The sequence below is a fragment of the Fusarium oxysporum genome, chromosome VIII, assembly GCF_013085055.1.
Source record: "Fusarium oxysporum Fo47 chromosome VIII, complete sequence".
NCBI lineage: Eukaryota > Fungi > Ascomycota > Sordariomycetes > Hypocreales > Nectriaceae > Fusarium > Fusarium oxysporum.
The window spans coordinates 2457186-2481976 of record NC_072847.1 but is presented as its reverse complement, the minus strand read 5'-3'; the positions used below and the strand labels follow the sequence as shown (position 1 = coordinate 2481976).

Here is a 24791-nt window from a genome sequence, read left to right as displayed (position 1 = left end):
AAGTGTCATGTCTTGCTTGACTGAAAGGAAAGGCAAGGAAAGCAAAGTAAAAAGCCGCGGGAATCGTAACGCCATAAAAACAATAACTGGATAATAGCAGGCCTGTCGTTGAATCGGGAATCTCGTGAGAAGAAAATGTCTATCGTGGCCTGGTCTGTGTATGCGATATAATGTCAGGCGATTTAATGGGGTAGCAGGTTCTTGGACTCGTCGTCGGTCAGAATGATCTCGTGGACTGGGTCCCGGCGGTTCTCAAGGGGAACATAGTCGCAGTCGATATAAGATGGGAGAAAGATTTCTACCAGTTGTTAGCCGTGACTCGTGGAGAGGCTATTCATGATACAAGTGAAACATACCGGGGTTCCAGGCGAAACCCTGGCTGGAGGAGAGGTAGGAGATCTATGGAAAGTCAGTACACCTGAAACCAAGTATAATATTGTCGAGACACTTACCAATCGGGGAGTGCCTTCCGGATCGCCGACGTTAATGACGGTGCATTCTTGTTTGGAGAGTGAAGAGCCTACAAAGACAAGTCAGTAAACGACTGCGGGTGCATGATAAGACGATCGTATCATTGTCGCTGCAATCGTGTGAGGCGGGGGATGATCCAGCTTCACTTACTCAGGAGGCTCGGACGGCGGTTGTGCAGGGCCTTGTCCTTTCCGGCTGACGGAGGAGAAGACGAAGGAGTGCCAAACGGGCTGTTTGTAGAAGAGCCGGTGCTCTTATGGAATGGGCGGGTAGCCGAGGGGCCAGCGGGAATGGCGATAGAGGACGACATTGTATGTGCGATGTTGAGGCTGCTGGAGTATCTAGACAGAGACAAACAAGCAACTCAAGATGAAACGAGGGGTATTGTGTGTGTGACGAGAGGTTGGCCGAGTCGAAAACGGCAGCGGAGGGAGGGAAGATGACGGCGTTTGGGGAGGAGATGGCAGCAGTATCCGTAGAATGACGCAACAAAGACACGCCGAGCAGTAAGTAATAGATTAAGGTGATAAGAGACGTGAGGATGGCTTGTGCGAGAAAGGCGATCGAAAAGAGAGCAAAAAGACAAAGAGGTTGAGTTGGTTGGAAGTTGAACAAGTCAGAAGGTAGAAGGTGGTTTCAAAGAGGTACCCAGTCAGTGAGTGAGGTGACTTGTCGATTGCCTTACCTTGCTCCTCGGCCGCCGACCAGTGAATCACCGCCGCATCATCCCGTGAACAGGCGAGTGATCCGACGCCGATAAGCCACAATCCAACCGGGTACTTGAGTTTACATGAGACGATCCATAAAGATACATGTACTGTAAAGACAAGCGAGCAGCTCCTCCCTAACAATTAACAATAATAATACTCTATACTGTAAATACTGTATGAACGATTCACGATTCACCTTGCATCTCTCACCGAACATCGCGGGGCAGGCTTATCGACAGGGTCATGAGTCTATTCTCACCGCAAAACCCGCCATCTTTCAACATTAGACTGAATCAGTTCAACGCCACTAATAAGACATTCCCCCAGCTTATACAGCCTCAGAAGGGTCAAGTGCCGAAAGTACAGAGGCACTTCATCCGCTGTAGCTCTCATGTACCAGGCTAGAAACGTCCCCTTCAGGGTCCCCACGTCTTTGGCCTTGTGTGGAGGCAGATCCCCCCGATAATCGGCCAATCTGATTCACTGAAGCTCGCACTGGGGTCGTTGGAGCCTTGGAGCCTTGCAGCTGCTGCAAGCTTGCAACCCCACTTCGCCCTGCCTGTGAGAGAGGATCATGAGCCAATCAAAGCTATCGAGTCTGGACCCTCATTGCTCTCACTCTTGACGTCGACAGATCACGTGAGTCAAGCTCAATCCAGATGACTAAGATTTCAAGCCGCGCTAGCTCACCTTAGCTTCCAGTGTCGTCGTCGTCGTTACTGGCGCCTGGCATCATCTCGAAGCAGCTCCATCACTCCCTCAACGACCGAAACAACAACCAAGCGCTGTATCTCCCGACGACAATCGCTTTCCAGGCTCGACGCGTATTTCTATCTACACCGCATTCTCACGATCATTTCACCTATCTTAACCACACAGTAGAAGCGCAAAAATGGGTGACGTCGCTGTCGAAAACCCAGCAAACCAAGTGGCACCTCACAAGAGGGCCGCGCACTCAACCATTCCCACAATTGATAACTTCGAGGGTGTATCAACCGATGGAGGAGACGACTACGCGAACCTCAAGAAGCTCCAGAGGCAACTAGAGTACGATACTCCAGTCTCAGATATCCCAAAGTTGCGGGGAACTGATAGCTTTCGAATAGGTACATCCAGCTGCAAGAAGAGTATATCAAGGATGAGCAAAGGTAATTTATCAATCCCGTCTGAATCCTAGTTATTATTTGCTGATTCTTTGCAGGAGTTTGAAGCGTGAGCTTGTACGGGCTCAAGAAGAAATCAAGCGGATTCAGAGCGTGCCATTAGTTATAGGACAGTTTATGGAGGCTATTGACCAAAAGTATGTGCTCACCTGCAACCGACAATTCTACACGAGCTAACCAGCATCTCAAGTACTGGAATTGTGCAGTCTAGCACCGGATCCAACTATGTCGTCAGAATCCTCTCTACCCTCGACCGGGAGAAGCTCAAGGCTTCCTCCTCGGTTGCCCTCCATCGACACTCTAACGCCCTTGTCGATATTCTTCCCCCCGAGGCCGACTCCTCCATTGCTATGCTTGGCGCCGACGAGAAGCCCGATGTGACATACGCCGATGTCGGTGGTCTGGACATGCAGAAGCAGGAGATTCGCGAAGCTGTCGAGCTCCCCTTGACACACTTTGACCTCTACAAGCAGATCGGTATCGACCCCCCTCGAGGTGTTCTGCTCTACGGCCCTCCTGGTACCGGCAAGACTATGTTGGTCAAGGCCGTTGCCAACTCAACCACCGCCAACTTCATCCGAGTTGTCGGTTCCGAGTTTGTTCAGAAGTATCTCGGTGAGGGTCCCCGAATGGTCCGTGATGTTTTCCGCATGGCTCGCGAGAACTCTCCCGCTATTATCTTCATCGATGAAATCGACGCCATTGCCACCAAGCGATTCGACGCCCAGACCGGTGCCGATCGAGAAGTCCAGCGTATTCTTCTCGAACTTCTCAACCAGATGGATGGTTTCGATCAGACCGCTAACGTCAAGGTCATCATGGCCACCAACCGAGCCGATACTCTTGACCCTGCTCTTCTCCGACCTGGACGTCTCGACCGAAAGATCGAATTCCCCTCTCTGCGAGATCGCCGTGAACGACGTCTCATCTTCTCCACCATCGCCGGCAAGATGAGTCTGGCTCCCGAAGTCGATCTCGACTCCCTTATCGTCCGAAACGACCCTCTGTCTGGTGCTGTCATCGCTGCGATCATGCAGGAGGCTGGTCTCCGTGCTGTCCGTAAGAACCGTTACAACATCATTCAGAGTGATCTCGAGGACGCCTACTCAAGCCAGGTCAAGGGTACCGGCGAAGAGAACAAGTTTGATTTCTACAAATAGATCCACTTGGTGTCTGTTTATCATTTCACGCACTCTTGTGTGTCATCTATCCTGTATTACATACGTCAACTATCAGGCCAAGGGGATATGGAAGAAAAAGTCCATAAGGGAGGCGGATTAGAGCGAAAGGTAGATTAGGATTAATCAACGTGCCGATTGACGGCGCAAGCGATATGAATTTGCCTCTTTGGTTCACACCGGTGAACTGATTGATTTACGCGATGTGTGCTTCGAGTTACATCTCAAGAATCTTACCATTCTGTATGTCAGACTATCACATGTTTCTGAGCAACTTGTCCGGTCACAGCAAGATACTGCAGCCAACAAAGTGGGATGCGACTTCAGAGGTAACATTGGTGATGCTCTGCTGCATGCATCAATGTGGCCTTTTGAAAGTCAGCGGCGATAAACAGTAAATGGTATGTGTAATCGAGTTTGGAGGTCCAAGTTCCCAACAATTCAACCCGGAGGCGAATTATTCATCCTCAGTCGCTTGATAGTTCCGAATTCTCAATCTTAGGCATGCGAACTTCACAGATAACCACGCACAATAGCACACAACAATGGGGTATTTTGAAGGTCAAGTTAATCGTAAATAACCGTAGTTTTCCATTTCATAACATTTTCCTGTCTATGTTCCGTACAAGTCTATCAATAAAACCGTGCCAACTCCTGGCTGTTGATCTCCATCTGACAAATGATAACAGGTAAAGGATTGTAAAATACAGTTATTTCGCCACAAACTCCATTATTCCGTCCATCTTTTCGGGTTTGTTTCCCCCAACTCGCTATCCGTCTATTTTGTTTCGCCCGCTTCCTTAGAGTTCCCGTCCTGACGGGTTCTCTGCGCACAAAAGTAGATAACAAACACGCTACAAGAACCAAATGGGAATCAAATGCCCGTGCAAAATATGCCGAATGACAACGGCGTAAAGCCCTTCCGAAGTCGAAACATGTAAGAATACAGTTACACGAGGCTCTTGGCAAGTCGGCCGCTGGGTATAACTCCCCGGTCTTGCGGAAAGGTGTAAGCAGCATTGCCAAGAATCCTCGAGCATTGTGAAAAAGGAAATGTAGAAAAGACAAGTAGGTCTTGAGTGACTGCAGCTATCGACCGAGATCGTTGCTTCATTGAGGTATTAACCATTAGCCATTACCATTGCCATTACTTTCGAATAAGTATGCTTGTATGTAAAATCATACATCGCTTATTGCTCCTAAGGACAAAAAAGCGCCGAGCCAACAAGGACGAATCGGATTTTGACCGGTTCAGTATCATTGGGTAGGGCGTGGAGAGTAGCATTGGTAAGGCTGGGGTATGTCTGCGGCGACCAGATCATCCCGAGAAGACAGGGTAGAAGAAGTCATCCTGATCCTAAGGAATGGCCGTGGGTATGCCGAAGCAGAAAAACGTATAGAGCATGCCAATAGGCATAAGCAGCTCATTACGAGCTCAAGGTAACACCAACTTCAAAGAGAAGGTGCACGAAACGCCGGTGCAGCTCGATAAAGATATCAGGCTGTCCAACAATCTCCGCTAGACCACGGGCTTTTGGGGCTGAGGCACCAGGGCCACCTCCCATCCGTCGGGTGAACCCGCTACCACCTGTCAGAAAGCTGCTTCCATTGCGATCAGGGCCTCCAGAGGATTCGACAGTTGGTGGTGGTGGTGCATAGCCACCCCCATAGATGCTGCTACCAATAGGAGAGTTCTCGGCCGCTCGCTCGGCCTCGGCTTCAGCCAGTTGCTGGATCCATGTAGCGAGCTCGCGAAAAGCGGTCGAGACCACAGCAAATGTCTTCATGGCCAGGCGCTCTCGGTGAGTACTAAGCGCCAAGAAGGCATACACTCTCTTATGACCCCGTGCGTGTACATCAGGAATACGGAAGATATAAGCCGTCGTGTAACCGGCGAGGGCGTCGCCGAAAAAGATGGGGCCGCCTGTGACAGCCGAGCCGGCGCTTTGTGTAGTGACAAAGGCCGGAGAAGAGGTCGCAACGGGTGAAGTGGGGTTTGCCGTAGATGGAGCACGGGGTAACGTCTCGAAGGATAGAGTGCGCAAGCAAGATGCTCGAATAAGAGAGAAAGAGTCGGGTAGGACCGGATCATGGGTAGATGTATAGTCGACGTAGTGGACATGAAAGGGTGTCCGTTCTGCTGCGGTCGAATTGCCTGTACCACCACTCTTGCTTGATCGCGAGGTATTGCGCGAGCTGACCGAGGGTGTTATTCTTTGCCGAGCCCGAGGGTCCTCGTCCCGCTCTCCATCGGTATCACTCGAGGTCTGGGAATTGGGAGGCGATGCCTGACCTCCTGCGCCGAAAACCCGTTCTGCTGGCGCACGAGTGCGCAATGTTGGTCCACGAGTATTGTTTGCGAGATGAACACTATTTGATCCCGCTTGCTGTCGCGGCAAGGTCATTGCGCAGTTATCGCAAGGGCCTTGTTTCTTTGTCACAGTCTCGTCATAGGTTCTTCGGAAACTCGAATCGCGCCGAGGATGAGGAGGGGCCGGTCGTGGACTTTCAGGAGGAGTATCGATAGCAGTGGGAGTTGCGCCAGAATTGCTAGAGTTTCGCAATAGCGCTGCACGTTGCGCCTGAGCCTCTTGTTCGGAGGCTGGCATTGAAGCGCTCCGAGATAGGTCGAGGTTCTTTAATGCGTCGTTGAGAGCAGTCGACGATGCATGCGCGCTGGATCGTGGTCTGTTATCGGCAGGATCTGCACCATCTTCAAAGCAGACAGTACATGAGGCAGGTAGACCCTCAGTGACCATCAAAGGGGTCGGGCCATGGAGGTCGCAGTAGTGGGCAAGACATAGCTGGAAAGACGCCATTAGTGGTTGATTCTTGCGCATTGCGAGCAGATGGCCAGTTGGCGCGAGAACAACAGTAGATCAAAGTGGTAGGTAATGTACAAGCTGCCGAGAGAATTGATCATAGTAACAAATGATGGCTCTGGGGAAGTATATCGTGTCAAAAAGCTCATGACGTTATGGGGCAGGGATAGATCATGTATGGATAAATAGACCTCAGAACAGGAGGGTTGCAAGGGGTAGCGATGGGAGACATGGTATTATAGGAACAAAGCAAGTGGTGATATATCTCGGTGTACGGAGACAGCTTGTTTTGGTCGCCCTGGCTCCTCTCTTACCGGCAACGGGCCGTTCTTGAGGTCATGGGGCTGAGGTAGGGAAGTGATGTGGCACCGGTGAGTTGGGATTCCAGTAAGAAGCATGATTGCCCCAGAACTACCAACGCTGAATCGAGGGCAGGGCAATCACAGTCGAGCGGTGAAGCGGTGTGGATGTAAGTGCATGTCTGTGTGCGCCTGTGTATTGTTCGTGCCTAGTCAAGGGTGTGCAGACAAGACAAGTAAAGACTTGGGCTGGGTGCGTGGGATGTGGGATGCGATGCGATGCGATGGGGATAAAGACAGGACAGGACAGACCAGGACAGGGTGTGTGTGAGGGTGAAAGTGCATGTCAGACAGCGGGCGGCTCGGGGGCCATTAGGAGGTACGGCAGACGGGCCGTCAACGGACTGGCAGCTAGGAAACGAGAGCGAGGGTGTGAAAAGGGAAGGGATGTGAGGATGAAGCCAAGGGGGATAAAAGCAAGGGAAGGTCGAAAGCGACGTCGAGAAGCAACATCGATGAGAGCCAAGACATGGTTGCTGTGTATGGATGGATGGACGAGAATAGGAATGGGATCATGGTAAGGAATCATGATACATGATAGAAGTGAGTGTGTGAGTGTGTGTGTGTGTGTGTGTGAGAGATCTTTGGTGAAGAAAGGTACCAGAAATGTCTGGACCCAACAGGGCGGGCGAGACTGCTCGACCTAGGGACGTGCAGAGAGTCAAAGGCTCAAGGAGGAAAGCATTCATTCATGGCTGACAGGGATCTGCTGAGACAAGCTATCGACCATGTGAAGTCAATGCATGGCGTGTGATGCCTTCATTGACCAGGGCGGAGGAAGCAGCTCGGAGTGTGGAGGGTGCGACGTCGGACGTGGCAGGAATTGGCATGTGGTTGTACAAGAGAGCCAAGTCAAGTAAAGACAAGCAAAGCAAAGCAAAGCGAGACATGTCAAGTCGAGACATGGAGATTTGACCTTAAGGAAATTTGTGTTGTACACTTACAATGTATGTCATGACGTATCGTCGTCTCGGAATCGAATCGCGGCAGAGGAAAAAAGGTAAGTATCAAAGTATTATCGACGATTGGGCGACGCTGCGAGACAGGGATGGGGTCTCCCTTTTGGCAGCACGAGACTGCACAAGGGACGGCGGGGAGAGCTGTGCTGTGTTGTAAGCTTGATTTAAAGCTGAAGCTGGTTTTCGGGGCGTCGCGGTCGTAAATAAGTTTGTAGAGGGAGAGAGTCAAGAGGTATCGAGGCGAGACCTTGAGGCGCGAGCAGGGGCCGGATCGACGAGGGCGTGCGTAGGTACAAGTAATTAGGCGTGGGCGTGGTAGTACGAATGGCTCGTGCAGTGCTTGCAGTTCCAGTTGCAGTTGCAGGCGGAGTGCAGTAGGGCTACAGGACAGGACAGGACAGGACAGGACAGTAGTAGCTGTTGTTGAAGATTCGATTCGGTTCAATTGGGTTTTCGGTGGACCAGACAGGCCAGGGACTGTCTTTGTTCGGATGAATCGAATTGAATTGGATGTAGGGATGTTTGCTTTCGGAGCTCTCTGCTTGGTTCGATGTCCGATTCGACCAGGGTGTGCTAAGGTATGGTACAGTACAGTATGGTATGGATAAAGGTGGCAGCACCCAAGATGTGCAATTGCTCCGGGCAAGATTGTCGAACAAAGAAATCGAGTCGTTAAATAAACGTATCAGGTTAACCGAGAAGACAAGAATGGCCTTTGACTCGCTCGCAAAGTTACGCTGCGCGGGGAAATAAGTCGACAAGGACAAGGAACTGCAGCAACCCAGTTCAGGTTGATGAGGCGTAAGAGAGACAGAGAAAGGGAGGGGCAATTAATGTAGAGAGCTCCGGTAGACGGACGGAATATCGGCGGCGGAAAGTCGCGGCTGCAGCCCCAGAGCCAGAGCGAGAGCCAGAGCGAGAGAATGGGCAAACCCAAATGATCGTATCGACAAAGAAAGATGAGGGAGAGGTTATGGAAGAGGAGGATGGCAATTGGAGAGGATTCGACGGAAACGACGGGATCGGACGGACAAGGTTTAGTTTGAGTTTCTGAGTGAATGAAGCCGAGCTTAAGGATGACGATGCCTGTATTCAAGGGCAAAGTAAAATGGAAAGACACCAAGAAAGTAGCTGGTGATTTTCTAATCCATCATCACCATTGTCATTCAGTCCGTAGAGGTGAGTCGAGTCGAGGTTTCTTTGCTTTGGTTTCGATAGTACAAGTAGATGTCAATTCTCGTGGCTGTGGGGGTGGGCGTTTTTTAAGACATGGCCCCTCGCGAACCTGAGAAACCGTTTGACCAAGGGAAAAAGGGCCTGGGATATTTCACATCAATCAATAAACGGGATCCAATAGGATATGACTTGGGGAAACTCGTCTCCATTGCTTCCATTCGGTGGGTACCGTACTAAAGACAAGCTAGACAAGCTAGAAAGGACAAGGATCGTGTGGGTGGGTGATTGATATCCATGCCAATGCCGATTCATCCAATCCCACTTCGCTGTTTTTTTCCTTCTTTAGCTCGATAATTTAGCTGAGATATTCTCTCTTGTCTAGGGTATGGTATGGTTGGAATTGACGGCACCCGGCACGTCAGGGCAGCCTCAGTCATACAGTCAACTACAATCAAACTCCCCCTTGTACTAAACGTGTGTGGGCGTGCGATGCGTCCTGTGCGAAGATGAATTGTTTGGGCATCATTATATATCAAGGGTTGATTGTTAGAGGTGAGTTTCGTATCTAATATTAATCTGAGAGAAACAGTCAAGTCACATGAATGTTCCAACCAGCAATTTGACGGCAGCTGTGGATGATTAACTTTACCGTGGGAAACCACATTTCTCGGATACGCTAAAATCATCTTCTTGTTCCTTAGCATCCACATCCTATCCACATTCACACACCAAGTTTTTTATCTTCATCTATGACGATGAATCCGCAATGGAGCACCGGCAAGAGATTTCTCACCGCAAGATATTCAAGGATACAATTACCTCCAATATCAAGCATCACGATTGCCATTGCTTTCAACATGAACATGGTCTCGTACCTCTCTTGAGTTGCTTCATATCATGACATGACCCACCAACAAATGCTAAGGAACGACGGTAACAAGCAGGAATAACCAGTCGTAATAAGGGTCCTTCGGTTGGACACCCGGTCCGCCGATGCCTTTCCTCCAGTGAGAGAGACTATCCCAATACCTTGTTAACCTTTTCAAGGATCGGATCTTTACGACAACGATAACTTCCTAGCCTTGCTTATTAGTTGAGTACCTTCATCGCCGAGATGCCAAAAATAAGTGGTCTAATGGTCTGTCAAACTTTCTCCAAAGACTACCCAAGTATTTTCTGTCACTTAGAACAGAGGTCTCAAGTTTTCTTGCATCCCCTTGCTCAGGCTACAAGCCTCCGAGCGCCGGCCCCAGGGGAAATTTTGGTACCAGTGGGGCCTGTTCCGCTTGCCCAGCCACCAAGTCAATGGATGAATTCTCGGCTTGTTTTCTTAGCTGCTACGCCAAGCCTGGCTGTATGTAAACCATCCCGATGAGCAACACGGAACTTCCTAGAGACACTTCCTCCTCTGATCTAGCTGCTGTCTTGACAAATTAGACGGCCAATTCTGGCTGTTATGTCTAAGCCAAAACTACTAGTCGGGGGCAAAGAGAAGGGAACCAAACTTGTTTGTCAGGATTGCTTCTAGAGCGAGCCTAGATGACGGACGGGGCCAACAAAAGTCTGGAGGGGGATCCCGATGCTGAGGCACTTATGGGGATGGACCCGATGGAATACTCCACTCGTCGCGTGCGTTGAAATCGAAGCAATGGAGCAAGCAAGGGGTCCTCATATTTCGGAGGAAATGGTCGGACGTAACGGTACTTGAACGTTGCACTTCTCTCACGTACTCGTCATGTTGGTCGAACAGAGCACGGCTCTACTCGGAGCAACTCAGCAAACAATGAAACCAACTTGTCGTAACACTCGGCTCACCCTGCGTTTAGCAAATGTCAAAGGGTATAGCCAAGAAACACATGGTAACATCGCAATCTTCAGCAACGAAACACAGAGCCAAGAGAGCCTATCAAACAACGGCCTCTAGCCCGAATAGGGTCTGGGCGGCAGTTGGCCATGGTCATTATGACAGCAGCTTTCACGGCGACGACACGAGGGGGCTGTTCGCACAGACACAGTTCGATTCTGCTTATTTATTATTGCGTTTCATTGCTAGTCTGTGCAATGTGAAGCTGAGAAAAGAGAAGGAAAGTTGATCCGTTCATGCGGGGAACTCTAAATGTTCTCTTGTCTTGGAGTGGCATTGACTGCGAGCTATGGTAGCTGAGGCCTGGATATAATCTCCACCCTGAGAGAAGGAGATGAGACAAAGTTGTCGCTTCGGAGTGTGATGGAATAAGCAAAGTCTATCACTTACAGCATCTCCTCAGTATGTTTTGGAGACTCTCCCTGCTGTCGCGTGTCTATCAACTCTATCCGTACATGCGCATGCATACCTCGTCTTGCACATGTCGAAACTGTCTCGTCTTCCTTCTCGCTTCCAAAGTAGTGGATTACCTTGCCTTGCCTTGCCTACCATCCGCTACTGTACCGAGAGCGGATACGATACGATGCGATGGTACCTCATCTTTTTAGCCTAAGGTAACCTGGTTAGGCTTAGGCTACCCTTGGGCCGCCATCGTTTTGTCTCCTCTTCTCTTCTCGTCTTTTTTATTCGCGTGAGATGGAGCCGGCCACAAAAGGACTCAAAACGGAGACCCCAGGAGCAATGACCAAGGGGGACCAGGGGGGAATGACTTGTGACAGTTGTTCCAGAAGCCTTCGACGAAGAAAATAATCCCCCTGTTCTGGTGGGTCACTTACATTCACATTCACTTTGGTACAGCGAGATCCGTGAGAGACTGGGAGTGAGGGTGTCTCTGATATTTCCTTATTTTTGTCTTTTTTTGCTTTTGCTGAAACACTTTTGATTCACGATTCATGGTAACAGAGTCAGAAACCTCAGCTTCCTTTCGTTTCCTTTCTTTTCTCATCAATAACCCGCAAATACAACCTAGGCGATCCCTTGATATGGATTCACAAAAAGTCCTCGTTTACTTCACTTACCTGGAACAAGACCCAAGTGTCATTTGTCAAAGGACATTGCGGACGTCAAGATGAGCCCACGACGTGGTCAACCCCTGGAAATCGTGGTCAAGGCTCCCAAACAAGTAGGTCCCACGATCTCTATCCCTGCACCCACGCGCCGAGAGAGTGTGTTTGACAGGCGACAACCGCGGCAATGCAAAGCAGGCAATTGCGTTTTGAGTTCAGTTTCTTCCACGTGTGTTATCATAGCATTGCTTATAATTTTAGTCTAGATCATATGCCAAGCAATAAGAGCTGAGAATTAAGGATCTGACTAGCTGTGAATCCGTTGCTCTTGGCAATGAGTCCGAATGTCAACATGGCGCTGTAGATCAATGCTTGGGATCTTCAATACATGACATATGCACTGTACATGCCGCAAACACTGCAGCATCACCCGCAGCGCATGACCTGCAAAAAATATGGGATTCTTCGGCCGAGGCCTATTGTACTGTAGGCACTGTAAGAACTCGACCAACCAACAAGCATGCTGCCGATACGCGTTGCGTCGTCCAACCCCCTGTTCGGATATCTGCAACGTTGATAAAGATCAGCGACGAATCAGACTCTGCGATTAACGACTGCCAATTAATCAACTTCTAACTCGTCTGCTGTACAGTATCCGTACGCATTCATCACCAATGATAACCTGCCTATTGACAAACGTCATGTCAGCATAAGACGACTCGGCTCGGCGCGTTCCCTCCTCTCCCTTTGAAGATCATGATATCTCAACACCCCTCAACGCCCGCTGTTCATAATCTTTAGGAACGTGGAACGCCGTTGCAGTGAGATAAACGGACACTGGGCTGCATCCGCCTGCATATGCAGCTTCTAAAACATCCATCGGTTAACGACTTCTAAGGTCTAGTTTACGACGATCACTCGCCCTGGGCTCCACGTCTTCTTCTCTCTTTACTCCGCCGAGTTTCTTTTCTCCTTTTTGTTTTTGATAAGCCACGATAATCATTCATGCACCTCCATAAGTCTGGGGGTCAAAGAAAAAACAGCTGAGTCTTGAGTCTCGGGAATCCCGGCCAAGGGAGGCCGAGAAGTGCTCGTGGCCATGGACTTGGACTCAGAAAAAGCAATTCACGGTCATCTTCACGCCCCCACCTCGGGCATGTGCCAGCTTCCTCCAGGATCGTTGTCTGCGTGAATCTTCGACTGGGTCCTAGATCGGTCCCGAAGCCAAGTCTGGTCAGTGATGCAGATGCATAATGCAGTTGCTATCCCTTGAGCTGATCCTCCCAGCCATTGATACAAGTGGAACAACGCTCACTCTTGAGTCGTACTCGTCTATCAGCTCGGTGGATCGGCTTCAATCCTGTTCTTGCAAAGGGGCTTTCTGCTTGTCTCGCTCCCGAGGGCTTGTTTCAGCGTTGCTTCTTCGCGTTGTCGTCTCTTCCCTCCCGGCGATCATTTGGTTCCGTTGGGCCGGATTTTCGCGGATCTGCCGTACGTCAAGACAGATGTTTGGTATGATCTCCTGCCAAGCAATGATAGGTCGTGTGTGTGTAGGTCTCAGACAGTGGCATAGCTCGATATGACGATGGAGCTGCAGGCACGAGATAATGGCATTGCATTTGTGGTTCACTTTGGACGCCAGGTATCCCAATGGGGCGAAGGGATTGCTTCATTCAGTTTGGGTCTGGCTTTCAGCCTCGATCAGGTTCCATTGAGGCTTGATGGCAATCTCAAAGGGGCAATCTGGGGTCGCGTGATGGCCGTTGAGTTCTGGAGTTTGGTGTTACACGAGTGACGATCTCAAGGGAGTGAGTCTCTACAGTTGGCGTAGAGATGAGGCCCGACACATAGCAATAGTTTATCGAGTTCACACTCCTCCCCTTGTTCGTTCAGCCACATGATCAATGAGCCAAAAGTGAGTGAAACCTGATTAGAATGCGATGTCTTTTCTGACGTCGTCGACGATCTACCGACAGCGAGGCTTGATGTGTCTGCAAGATATCATTTATGAGAAGTCATATTAGGAATCAATGAGCACGCTCAATAGTTCATGGCTGAATCAATAACTTGCAGGTGGCTTCTTGAATATCCTGGACTAAACATCATGCAGTTGTCATGAACTTCAAGCAAATTCGTCATATGGCTGAAAATATGTTGAGCCCAAAGACGCTCCGGAGCTGTTCCGTGTCCTATCAGCCGTTACCTTGGCCGTCTTTTGCAGCTGGGAGCTCCAAGGGATGTCCTTTGTCTGTATCCATTCTGTCTTACTCGTATTCCAAATTGAGAATCTCGTATGGAGAGAACCGTCCGAGTCAGCCCTATCTCAGGGCACCACAGAATTTGAGTTCATGCGACGATCAATCGTGGATAGGAGTCTTTAGTCTAGAGCCGGTGCTTAATTGTCTATTGCTAGCTGGAGATCACTCAAACCCGATCCAACCCGGACGAAAGCCCCCGGACTCATGTCACGTTTGTTTAGATGAAATCGAGGAATACTTCCGATATCGGTGAGGGTGGTGTTCGTCTCAAAGGGAATGTTTCAAGCCATGATATTCAGGTAGACCACGGAGTAGTCCTTGGGGTCGTTGCAAAGGCTAGGTTGTGTTGAATTGTAGGGTAAGTTCAGCAACTTGTACCTCGCATGGCAACAATATTACTGGAATACGCCTTTAAAAAATTATTTGAAAGAAGATAAAAAGGTTTCTTGTACTGTTCATCATGTAGAAATCACTCCGTATAGAGCCATGTAGCTGGTGTTGGAAACAAATTGCCCATTGTTGTCAATGAAGACGAAATCTCAAGCCTATGAATGATAGCAATGATATCCAATTGTTGGATGATGAATGACTGCCCCAGAAATACCCTGTAGATCCGGGCTCTCCGTGATCTGGACCCTGCAGTTGAGGCCAGCATTTAGCTAATACCGTGGGTTCTGTGGGTATAATCGACAACATATTGCTAATAGATTTTTACAGATCTTCTAGTGAAGTTGAAGATCGTTTGATGTTTCGAGTCAAGGCTAACTTGGAGCCACATGTGAGCCTAAGCTGGCCTCAGGGAGCAAGAAAACTTCAGACCCAAGTTTAGGTGTCAAAACTAACTAGTCCAAAGGCTAGTGAAGTCTCACCTAAGTTTACCTACCTTAAGGCTTTTTGTCATTTAAGATTGAGGTCCTAAGTTTTCTTGCCTCCCCTTGGCTGGACAGTTAGAGGCTGATGTGTGGCAGAGCAATGGTCCAGGTTAGCTCAGTCTATCTGGGCTATTTGGTGTACCGTACCGCCTCACTCTTGTCAGCCAAGGCATCAAGCTGTTCGAGATGCCAATTATTAGTCGAGTTGCTGATACCACGACAAATGAAAGCCCTCGGGCTTTGAGTCAAACACACGCACAACACAAGTACATGATTTCTCGAATCTTCGGCGTATAACTCTCTCATCATCTCTCTCCTCCCCTCATCACTCAACATGTCCTACCTCAAACTTCCTTTACGCTCAGTAGCACCCGTCCAGTTCCCTTTGAGGCCCCACCGCTGACTACGGCAGGGCGAACTATCTCCACCGAATCGCTAAATCCTGGCGCGGACAGTGGACTCTTAGCGGCGTTTAGACACTGTGTTTGGCTGGTTTTCGGCCTCCGGTGGACTCATCTATCGCCCCCCCCCCCCCCACGGGATGCAGCTCGGCAGCGGCGGGTCTTTGCTGGCACGTTGAGAGGGTTGATTGGTGCAAGAGTCGTGTTTGGATTCAGCCTTGTCGAGGTTGATAACACGATAATGCCTGGAAGACGGACGGAGTATCAATGGATTAGTTTAAGCGAAGTGTTTAATGTAGATCAACACGAGGAGTATTATGAGGGTTTGGACTGCTGATGTTTGAGCGAGAGTGCGTGCAGAGTGCCCTGTGTTTCAAAGAGCCAACAAAATTAGACATTACAGGAGACGTGCATTTAAAGATCAGCGAATGTTGACAGCTATGGACCCCGAAAAACAAGGAGCCACACAATCAAGGTCCCCTGTTCAACATCGACTGTCAATGGCAAGTCATCTCTTGCAGGCAGCATCAGCCAATTGAAGCCTTTTCTCTTCAGCTTCATCATCCAATGTGTTATTGTCTCGTGGCAGTGCATGAGGCAGCCGCCGTCTTACAGGGGCGTAGGCGGGAGACATGGGAATATCTGGAGCTCTGTTGAATCGCCTAGGGAGCCTAGTCTGAGTAGCTCCAGTTTGACTGCCCAGGTGACTCTTTTTTCTTGATGCGTTAAGCTCTGGTTGAAAGTAACACAAGATTACAGAGTTCCATTGTCTTTTCAAGATGTATGTATACAATGTGTATTATTGGGCTTGAGATGAATGCAGTATTGTGTATTTTTGAAACATGACATATTCATAGTCATTTCACGTGTTATACATACGAATATCAAGCAGCTTTTAAATCATCGTACCATGAATGCCATGCTTTCGTTACGTGCCCGCCAAGGTGCAGACTGTAGGTACCTCAATGGCACTCCAGGTCAGCCCCCGTCTTACTGTCGTACTCACCTCACCTTGCACATCGATTCCATTGGCTGCCTGCAGTCTACATCAAACAACTAAGCAGGCAGCTACCGCCTCAGCCTTAATTTTGAACTTCTCTTCTTCCATTCTCAAACATTCCAGATTTTCTCCTCTTCTTCTTATCTTTACAGCGTCTCCTCGATAGCTGCTTGCTCGCCTCCCAAGTTCAGCGAATATTCTCTAGACCGCTTCTCCTCTCTCCCGTGCCTTTCGTAGGTCTTTATCGATATCATCTCCTCGCACGCGATCTCCCTCTCTCTCCCCACCCCCGCTCCGGCTGTCCCATCCGCACATCCGCAGAGCTATCGCCCGGTCCCTGCGTGTTCACCACTTATCTTTGCTTGCTTGCTAGCTTGCTAGCTATTGAATAACCCATATTTGGGAGTTATAGCTTTATCTTAGAGCAAACAAACCAGCTCCAGTGCCATCCAGTTCACTTCACTTCATTTCAGTGCAATGCAATGATGGAGCTTGAATCTACTGATATCAACTTTTCCGTCACATGGCTACTTGGTCTCAAGCCAAAATCCACGTATCCCTCATGGGCAAGAGACTTTCTGACCGATGAACCACACTTCCTTGTGAGCCGTCTTCTCGGCCTTCTTCCCACTCGCAAGCCCCGCCGGCGCTTGAGAAGGCGGCGCAATCGTTCCAAGACTGTAATTGTACCCGAAGAGCCTCTGAATGAGGATGATCAAGATGCCGACGACCAAAATATGGATGGCTTTGGTCTAGGGAAATTATACGGTGATATTCCATACGAAACTGATGATGATTCCGAGTCTGAAGCTGAGGACGCACGTGTGGTGGAAGAGGAGCCACCTGTCTTGGCAGAGCCAGCATTCCTTGAACTATGCAAGATGATGGAAGAGCTTCTGGATGAAATTGAGTAAGTGGCACCTTGGGTGCTTGGAAACGTCCACTAATTTGTCCCAGAAAATCACAGCAAGAAGACACCGACGACTCGGACAACGAATCGATAGACGGCCTAGAACCCGAAGCTTGCCAAGATGAATCCCCATCAAGAATCGAATGGTTGCGACAAAAGAAGGTGGAAAAGGCAGAGAACAAATACCTCGACCGAGTCATGTCTTTAACCGGCCTCGAAGAAGTCAAGGCTTTCTTCTTACAAGCAAAGGCGAGAGTCAAGGCCGCTCAGAGGCGTGAGACCGATCTGAAGAAAGAGAACTTTGATGCAGTCTTCATGGGAGGTGAGGGGACAGGCAAGACAATGCTGGCTCGCCTCTATGCCAAATACCTGATATCTCTTGGCGTGGTGAAGAAGTCTGGTGTTTTCACTGGAATCAACAGATTCTCGGCATATAACATGTCTAAAACATCGACTTTGAGCACCATACATAACACAAGCAATGCCTGCGGTGGCTGCGTAAGTGAATATCTTATTACCAAGGCTATGAATCGCTAATTTGCTTAGATTGCCATCATTGACCACGCTCACCTAATGAACAGCGACGATTGTAATCTCTGGAGCCTCTATGTTCGCTCACAAGACCTGCCCGGAAAAGTTGTCCTCATTATAGCTGGCAATGGCGAATGGGGTTTGTCAGACTTGATGGGTTACAGTGCTGAGGTTTCCAATCACTTTCCTGTTCTGAAGTTGCCAAATTACACAGCAGAAGAGCTCCAGATGGTATTCCATGGCATGATGCGAAAGTGGTTCAAGGGAAAAATGGAAGTCGAGGGCGGCTACGATGGCCTGTATGTCAAGATTCTGATCCGCAGAATCGTTTCAGGGGCCAGCGAAAAGACATTTGGTAATATCTGGCCGGTTAGAAAGGCATTTCTCGAAGCTTGCAGGCGTCAAGTTGAACGCTTTATTCAGGCTCGTAAGACAGGGAACTACCTGGAAGACTTCAGAATGACCAAAGAAGACCTACTGGGCAATAAGCCTTCTCTTGGTCCCGAGAAGAGCCCTGCCTGGAAAGAGCTTCAACAACTTGTCGGGTTGGACGATGTTAAGGAGTCGATACTCGCTGTGGTCAACCAAGTCAACCAGAACTTTATCCGAGAAATGCGTGGCGACGATCCTTTGCATGTTTCACCAAACCGAGTCTTCTTGGGACCTCCAGGTACCGGCAAAACCACAGTTGCAAAGCTCTATGGTAGAATTCTCGCAGATTTCGGCCTCTTGTCCAAGGGCGATGTCGTCACGAAGACTCCAGCTGATCTTCTCGATCGCTATATCGGAGGATCAGAGAACAACACGCAAGAAGCCCTCAGGGAAGCAAAGGGCAATGTTCTGATCATAGATGATGCCCACATGCTTGACCCAGGCACCAACGGAAGTGCTGGTAGTTCTAAGAACGGTGATTTCAGAGGCGGGATCATCGACACGATTGTTGCAGAGGTAACTGGAGCTGCTGGAGAGGATCGATGTGTTATCCTCTGCGGTTACTCTGACCAGATGAAGGAGTTGTATGCAAATGCCAACCCCGGTCTGGCCCGAAGATTCCCGCTGGATACTGCGTTTGTGTTTGAAAACTTCAGCGAGGATACCTTGGGCAAGGTGTTAGACCTCAAGCTGGCAAAGGAGAAGCTGGTCGCCACCGACAAGGCCCGTGAGGTTGCTATGGAGGTACTGAAGCGAGCCTCTGTTCGGCCAAACTTTGGCAATGGCGGTGAGGTGGACAATATTTTATCCAAGGCCATCTCAGCACGTTTCCGTCGCATTGCTAAAGAGAAGAAACCACAGGATGAGGATCTCGACCAAGTTCCTCTAGAACCTCAGGACTTTGATGCCAACTACGATCGGCTGTCACAAGCTGTGACAAACACGCGGGCCCTGTTCGACGAGTTTGTCGGCTTCGAGGAAATCATCTCCAAGTTCGAATCGTACCAGTACATGGTGCAAGGTATGCGATTGCGCAATGTCGACCCTCGGCCCTATGTGCCGTTCACATATGTCTTCAAGGGTCCTCCCGGAACTGGAAAGACATCGACCGCGAGAAAACTTGGCCAGATCTTTTATGACATGGGCCTGCTTGCCGCACCAGATGTCGTTGATGTCTCAGCGTCACAGCTTGTTGGTGAATATTGTGGCCAAACTGGTCCCAAAACACGCCGACTGCTCGAATCGGCACTCGGCAAAGTTCTCTTCATAGACGAGGCATACAGACTCAATGGCGCTCGTGGATCGTTTGCTGAAGAAGCAGTCAGCGAGCTTGTTGATGCCGTGACAAAGCCTCAGTTTGCACGCAAGCTTATCATTGTGTTGGCAGGCTATGAGGAGGACATGGACCGTCTTCTGCGTAGCAACCAAGGCATCAAGAGTCGGTTCGCTACCGAGTTCACTTTCCGCCCCCTTCGAACGGAGCAGTGTATCGAGCAATTACGACAAGTTGTTGGAAAGGTGGGCATCACTATTCAAGCTACACCAGAGATGGATACTACTACTCGCACATCTTTGTTCTCACTGCTCCAGCGTTTGAGCAACGACAAAGGCTGGGCCAGTGGCCGCAGCATCGAGACCCTTGGTGAGCGCCTGATCGGACATATCTTTAAGGAATGCGCCATCAAGGGTTATACCGGCAAGGACCTTATTGTTTCAGGTCGTGAGCTGGTTACCATCTTGGGACAGGCATCGGGTGTTCCTTATGCCAGCATCAAGATGCGAGGTGGTCAGATCCCTATGGGCGCCAAGGTGATGACCCTTAAGGATCTGGAGACATCGGAGTAGAGGGGTAGACGGACGGAACGCGATACTGGAAGAGGTTTTGAAACAGCGATATGTTTTCTTCAGCGTTTTACATCGAATCTGGCTATTTTTGGTACGAGAAGGGGTGCGTCCAAGAGCAAGGCGATATCAGCATTAGGTTGAATCGGAGTTTTGGAGTAGCATGTTTTTTCTCAACAGTTTATCAACGTTAGCAACTAGCGAGCTACCGTAACGACAGTAATGACTTTTGAACCACTCTAAACTTGCTTCGATTTATTTGTGCATCATCTGTCACTGACTCTCCTGCTTCCGGGTGGTTGTTAATCATTACTCCAGTGTAACGATATGGTGGAGGGCTTCTCCTTAACCTCTAACCAGGCGTTGGTGAATGGGATTCACGACGGGCAAGAATACAGTGACTGGCGAATTAAACTCATTATGTTATTGTCAATTCTATTGATCTCATCGTCTTATTGACACCCACAAAGCTAGCTGTGACAGGTAGCTGGTCTACATGAGAGACTCCCCATTTTGTGATGCCCACAGGTCTCAAAATTCGAAGTACAGGTTCGCATGTCAAGACATCCTTCAATATGTAGTCTTCTGAGCTCCGATATTCGTTTATACAAAACTATTCACCCGTGGTGCTATGCCGTAACCTACTTGATTTGGAACGACTGGATGCCGTAGGCGTGGCCCTGCTAGGGCTGTTGTATTCGTCTGTCCTGAGAGATTTCGATCCGCGAATATTGACAGCGATACGGCTATGCTTAGTAGACGATTGAGGAGGAGTAGGAGGAGTCGAGCTCGGTGTAGACGAAACTTGATTGACTCGAGATTCACTTTTGGATTTTCGAGACCGTGGGGTGCTTTCGACAGAGGCTGACTCGGACTCAAGTCTCCTGATATTGGTGATAGGGGAAACCTCGACACCCATACGAGCCGGCGCCACAGAAGGAACTACAGCAGTGGAGGCATGATCACCACTCTGTACGTGATGCTCGTCTGCGAGGCTCTGAATCCATGCCTCGCAGAATACAGCACCCAAGCTGACCGCGACCTCACGCGCAACGCTGTTGCCGACAATCTTGTATTGGTCACTTGGGATACCCAACAGGACTTCATCGTCTCTGAACCCCTGTGCTCGTCGTGCCTCCATGATGGTTAAAGCGCGAGGCTCACGCCAGTGTAATGTTCGACCGTTCTTCGCATCGTCCGGACTTTGGGTCTTGACGATTGTCACAAAGAGATGGTCGGGTCGTTGTCGACCATATGCATTCGAGTTTGGGTTTGCTCGTCCTAAACCCTGATCGGTGCGCTCAGGGAATGCTAGACGCTCACTTGGCGTCATGACGCCTGAACCAGCCTTTTTCAGGTCACGACCGTACCAAGCTTGTGCGTAGTTCATACCCCAGGGTTGAGTCGGGATGAGGTGAATTCTGCTTCGCATTAGAGGCGTTATGCCTACAGACACCCTATGGTCGGGGTATGGCACGCATATATCCGGCTTTGAATCATAGATAGGGGGTAGGTCGGCAGTGGAAGCCCTTGCAGACACAAAGTCAAATGGCGTGGCAGCCGGCATAGCACGCTCAGCCATAGGTTCACCCGTGGGAAGAATACCTAGAGCAAGTCTGGAAGTATTTTGCGGGTGAGCATGGGTTTGATATGGTTTGTGAGGTAAGCGGTGGCCTGGTGCAGCAAAAGCCAGGAACACGCGAGAACGACGCTGAGGCGAACCGCAGGCAGAAGCATCGAGAAAGAAAAAGTGTGCTTGATAACCCAAGCCTACAATAGCACAAATGAGTTGACTGAACACGTCTTGGTCTCGATTAGCGGTCTTTTGCACGATTCCCGGAACGTTCTCAAGGAGACCATACCGTGGGCGGTACAGGTCCACGCACGACGCAAAAGCTGCTACCAACGACTGGTTCTTCCGCTGAGCGGCAGTTGTTTTATCGTTGGTCAACCGAGAGAAGCCAGGGCAAGGGCTACCGCCTGAGATAAAATCCACATCTCCAATCGGTGGGACACTGTCTGAAAATTCGCCTTCGATAGCAAGACGTTGGAGATCGTCTATAGACCCAAGGAATGGAGATACTTCAGAAGGCCCTGCAGTGTTTGCCATATAAGTGTGAATAGCCTTTGCGTCAAAGTCGTTCGCCCATCGCATCTCGATAGCACCTCCATCTTCCAACCCACGACCAAAGTTACCACCACCGCAAAAGAGGTCCAAGCCTCGCAGTCGTGGAATAGACTGCGATGGGTCGTAGCCCTGCTGTATAGACGAGGGAGGTTCGGATAGCGCAACATATGACTTCATTCCAGTCTCATTGTCGGAAACTTGTTCGTGGGAGAAATAGAAAAACCCCCCCACACCGTCACGGTCATATGGCGTTGGTATTGTTTCTCCGTCTTTGAAATAACGAACAAAACATGGCTCGAGAATACGCGAACTTTTTACCTCGACAAGCGGCTCGACATAGCTGTACACCAACTCGTTGGGTCGAGCTTTGGATGCCGGATCAACCTGGTGTCTTCTTAACAACTTCCGAAACCTGTAAATGCCGTTGCCTTCCTCCTCATAAAAGGTTAGAAACTCGCAAGGCTCGGATCGACCGCTAGTCTTGTTGATCATGACGAGCCGTGTTTCGCCAGTTCGTAACCCCAGCGCCTGAGGAGAACTCTCGCGCAGATGAATGCAACGAAAATGGTCTTTCTCAAGGGTCACCCAATTTCGCTCTACGCATATGTATGTTTGGCGACAAAAGAACTCGGCTTTAGTCGCCGAAGTCCCTCCAAACTCGACTTCGTGAACCCCTGACACTTCGTCCTCGGAGATTTTCGCTCTTATATCACAAGAGCAATGATCTGACAAAAACAACTCGTTGTTCCAAGGATACTTCATCAGACCGCATAGCGTGTCCACAGGTCGATAGTACCAAATCACATCGAACGTTCTCTGGCCACGCTTGTTGACACGCACGCGCTGTACCAGGGCGAACCATCGGTCGACGTCATCGAACCCATGCGCAACGTCACGTCGCCATTGCGTACCGGACCCCTCAGCATCTCGTTGGGTCGAGATTGTATCGCCTGCTCGAATTGCTCGAATTGCTCGAATCTGCTTCTGTCCAGCCATTGTCATGGTCTTAGCACTATCATGAACTGGGGCTGGCAATTCAAGATGGCGTTGTTTGATTAGTGCATTTCGTAAAGACTGAGTCGTTTTGCTCAGAGGAATGGCCTTGAGACGGTGGCCGAAGGGTTGATGACTGAAGCAGTCGTAAATGTACTGGGTGACGACAGTATCTGCGTCTTCGCTGGGCACAATCTTTGGGCACAGTTTGTATCGCGTAAATTCCCATACCTCGGCCCAGATAACGTGCTTGTATGTTCTTCTGTGCCCAAGAACACCGATTGCTTCCTTGTGTAAAAATGTAACATTGGCCACAATCGCCGTCCTAAAATCATCGTTTATGTGCTGCCCTTTCCACGAGATGAAATCTGGTGCTTTGCGGTGCATTTTCGCCAGCCAAATGCTGAAATTTGATCTAAAATGGAAGATCGTAACTTGATCGTCTTTCTCCCCTTTGAACTTGAGGTAATCCACGAAATGCTTTGCGAGATCTGCAACCCACAGGAACGGGTCAAAGAAACGACGATATTCCTTGGCAGGGGTGTTCAACCGGTAGTATATCTCACGTTCTGAGTTTAAAACTGAACGTACCCAAATCTTGTCTCTGACAGTGTGCTTTGATAATGTACCGTAGTTCTCGATCGGTAATGTGCTGATTTCCACGCTGTGAACGTAGAAAACAGTACTACCAACACTCAACTTTCCGTCAAAGAACACAGTATTGAAACCGTGTTTTGTATGGAGGAGGTGGAGAGAGCACATCTCCTGGCCGTATCTTTGACGGTCGGAGTAGACTGCGAAATCATTAAGTTGGAACTCAACAAAGTCGTCAAAGTCAATACCCTGACCGGCCTCTTCGGCCACCTCAAGCAGTCGAGCGACAGCCTCGCGTTCCTTAAGGACTGGGACACCCGGTTCGAATGGTTCGTAATATGACCTCGGTACCAAGAGCAGACTTTCGGGGAGCTCAACGCTCATATTCTCGCTGAGAGGGACGTCCGGCGTCTCTTCCATCGTAATATCTTCTTGTTCCACTACCTCAGCTGAAGCACCCTCATCTGCATCACCAACTTCGAGATCCGGATCTGCAGCTATCATGACACAGGATTCAGGAAGTTTAGGCATTTCAGGATAAATGTCCTCAAAAAGGGTTTCGGGACTTGAGCCGTAGTTAGGAGGACTCTGGGTGGGTGGGCTAGGTGACAGGTCAACCCGCTCCATGACACTCATGCCATCTTCCTCTTCCTCTTCCTCTTCCTCCTCCTCCATCTCACCAAACTTGGTCCACATTTTAGGTGTATCATGAGTGGTGGTGGCGGTTGTGTGAGGCTCCCTCGGAGCAAAGGCGTCGCCAAACACACCGTCAAAGTCGTCATTGTGATTCGAGAGCCAGTCGATGTCCGGGTTCTCGAAATTCTCTAGTGTGAGGTCGATAACATTATCTTCATTCTGGAACTCATCCAGCGTCAAATCGACAACATCGTTTTCGTCAAGATCGATATGCTAGTCAGCGTCAGCAGCCGAGCCATTCTGTTTTTGAATGTGATCTTACGGGCATATTGAAGGATCAGGCCCATGCTATCGCATACTAAAAAGCAATGAAAAGAACGGGATATTGTATGCGAAAAACTCAATTGAAAGACAACACCAAGCAG

General features: G+C 49.5%; 5 protein-coding genes across 5 annotated transcripts; 2 read left to right on the top strand and 3 right to left on the bottom strand.

Annotated features, from left to right (window-relative positions):
* Positions 1 to 138: 138 nt before the first annotated feature.
* On the bottom strand, positions 139 to 885 carry FOBCDRAFT_49372 (uncharacterized protein). Its single transcript, XM_031188083.3, has 4 exons — positions 622 to 885; positions 453 to 520; positions 357 to 399; positions 139 to 298 (listed from the first exon to the last, which is right to left on the bottom strand). The coding sequence occupies exons 1-4, from the start codon at positions 779 to 781 to the stop codon at positions 183 to 185; spliced, it is 387 nt and encodes a 128-aa protein (XP_031035348.2). The 5' UTR covers positions 782 to 885; the 3' UTR covers positions 139 to 182.
* A 1008-nt stretch (positions 886 to 1893) lies between these two features.
* Positions 1894 to 3724, top strand: FOBCDRAFT_188198 (P-loop containing nucleoside triphosphate hydrolase protein). The gene is made up of 4 exons (XM_031188084.3): positions 1894 to 2228; positions 2288 to 2329; positions 2383 to 2481; positions 2535 to 3724. Exons 1-4 carry the CDS (start codon positions 2074 to 2076, stop codon positions 3502 to 3504), a joined length of 1266 nt encoding a protein of 421 aa, XP_031035349.1. The 5' UTR covers positions 1894 to 2073; the 3' UTR covers positions 3505 to 3724.
* Positions 3725 to 4745: 1021 nt separating this feature from the next.
* Positions 4746 to 6637, bottom strand: FOBCDRAFT_49353 (vesicle coat protein). The gene has a single exon (XM_054706541.2). The coding sequence runs from the start codon at positions 6360 to 6362 to the stop codon at positions 4950 to 4952; it is 1413 nt and encodes a 470-aa protein (XP_054562516.1). The 5' UTR covers positions 6363 to 6637; the 3' UTR covers positions 4746 to 4949.
* A 9724-nt stretch (positions 6638 to 16361) lies between these two features.
* FOBCDRAFT_229893 (P-loop containing nucleoside triphosphate hydrolase protein) lies at positions 16362 to 20259 on the top strand. The gene is made up of 3 exons (XM_031188090.3): positions 16362 to 17210; positions 17258 to 17708; positions 17757 to 20259. The coding sequence occupies exons 1-3, from the start codon at positions 16783 to 16785 to the stop codon at positions 20016 to 20018; spliced, it is 3141 nt and encodes a 1046-aa protein (XP_031035355.3). The 5' UTR covers positions 16362 to 16782; the 3' UTR covers positions 20019 to 20259.
* Positions 20260 to 20420: 161 nt separating this feature from the next.
* FOBCDRAFT_322211 (uncharacterized protein) lies at positions 20421 to 24694 on the bottom strand (the record flags this gene model as incomplete). Its single annotated transcript, XM_031188092.3, has 2 exons — positions 20421 to 24639; positions 24689 to 24694. 2 exons carry the CDS (start codon positions 24692 to 24694, stop codon positions 20629 to 20631), a joined length of 4017 nt encoding a protein of 1338 aa, XP_031035357.2. The 3' UTR covers positions 20421 to 20628.
* Positions 24695 to 24791: the final 97 nt, after the last annotated feature.

Bases quoted from the DNA above. Each gene is read 5' to 3' on its own strand.
- FOBCDRAFT_229893 (XM_031188090.3), top strand. From the start codon at position 16,783: ATGATGGAGCTTGAATCTACTGATATCAACTTTTCCGTCACATGGCTA. The intron at 17,211-17,257 runs GTAAGTGGCACC...AATTTGTCCCAG, and splicing joins GAGCTTCTGGATGAAATTGA to AAAATCACAGCAAGAAGACA. The intron at 17,709-17,756 runs GTAAGTGAATAT...TAATTTGCTTAG, and splicing joins GCAATGCCTGCGGTGGCTGC to ATTGCCATCATTGACCACGC.
- FOBCDRAFT_49353 (XM_054706541.2), bottom strand. From the start codon at position 6,362: ATGCGCAAGAATCAACCACTAATGGCGTCTTTCCAGCTATGTCTTGCC.
- FOBCDRAFT_188198 (XM_031188084.3), top strand. From the start codon at position 2,074: ATGGGTGACGTCGCTGTCGAAAACCCAGCAAACCAAGTGGCACCTCAC. The intron at 2,229-2,287 runs GTACGATACTCC...GCTTTCGAATAG, and splicing joins AAGCTCCAGAGGCAACTAGA to GTACATCCAGCTGCAAGAAG. The intron at 2,482-2,534 runs GTATGTGCTCAC...CAGCATCTCAAG, and splicing joins ATGGAGGCTATTGACCAAAA to TACTGGAATTGTGCAGTCTA.
- FOBCDRAFT_49372 (XM_031188083.3), bottom strand. From the start codon at position 781: ATGTCGTCCTCTATCGCCATTCCCGCTGGCCCCTCGGCTACCCGCCCA. The intron at 521-621 runs GTAAGTGAAGCT...TTGTCTTTGTAG, and splicing joins CCGCCGTCCGAGCCTCCTGA to GCTCTTCACTCTCCAAACAA. The intron at 299-356 runs GTATGTTTCACT...AACAACTGGTAG, and splicing joins GGGTTTCGCCTGGAACCCCG to AAATCTTTCTCCCATCTTAT.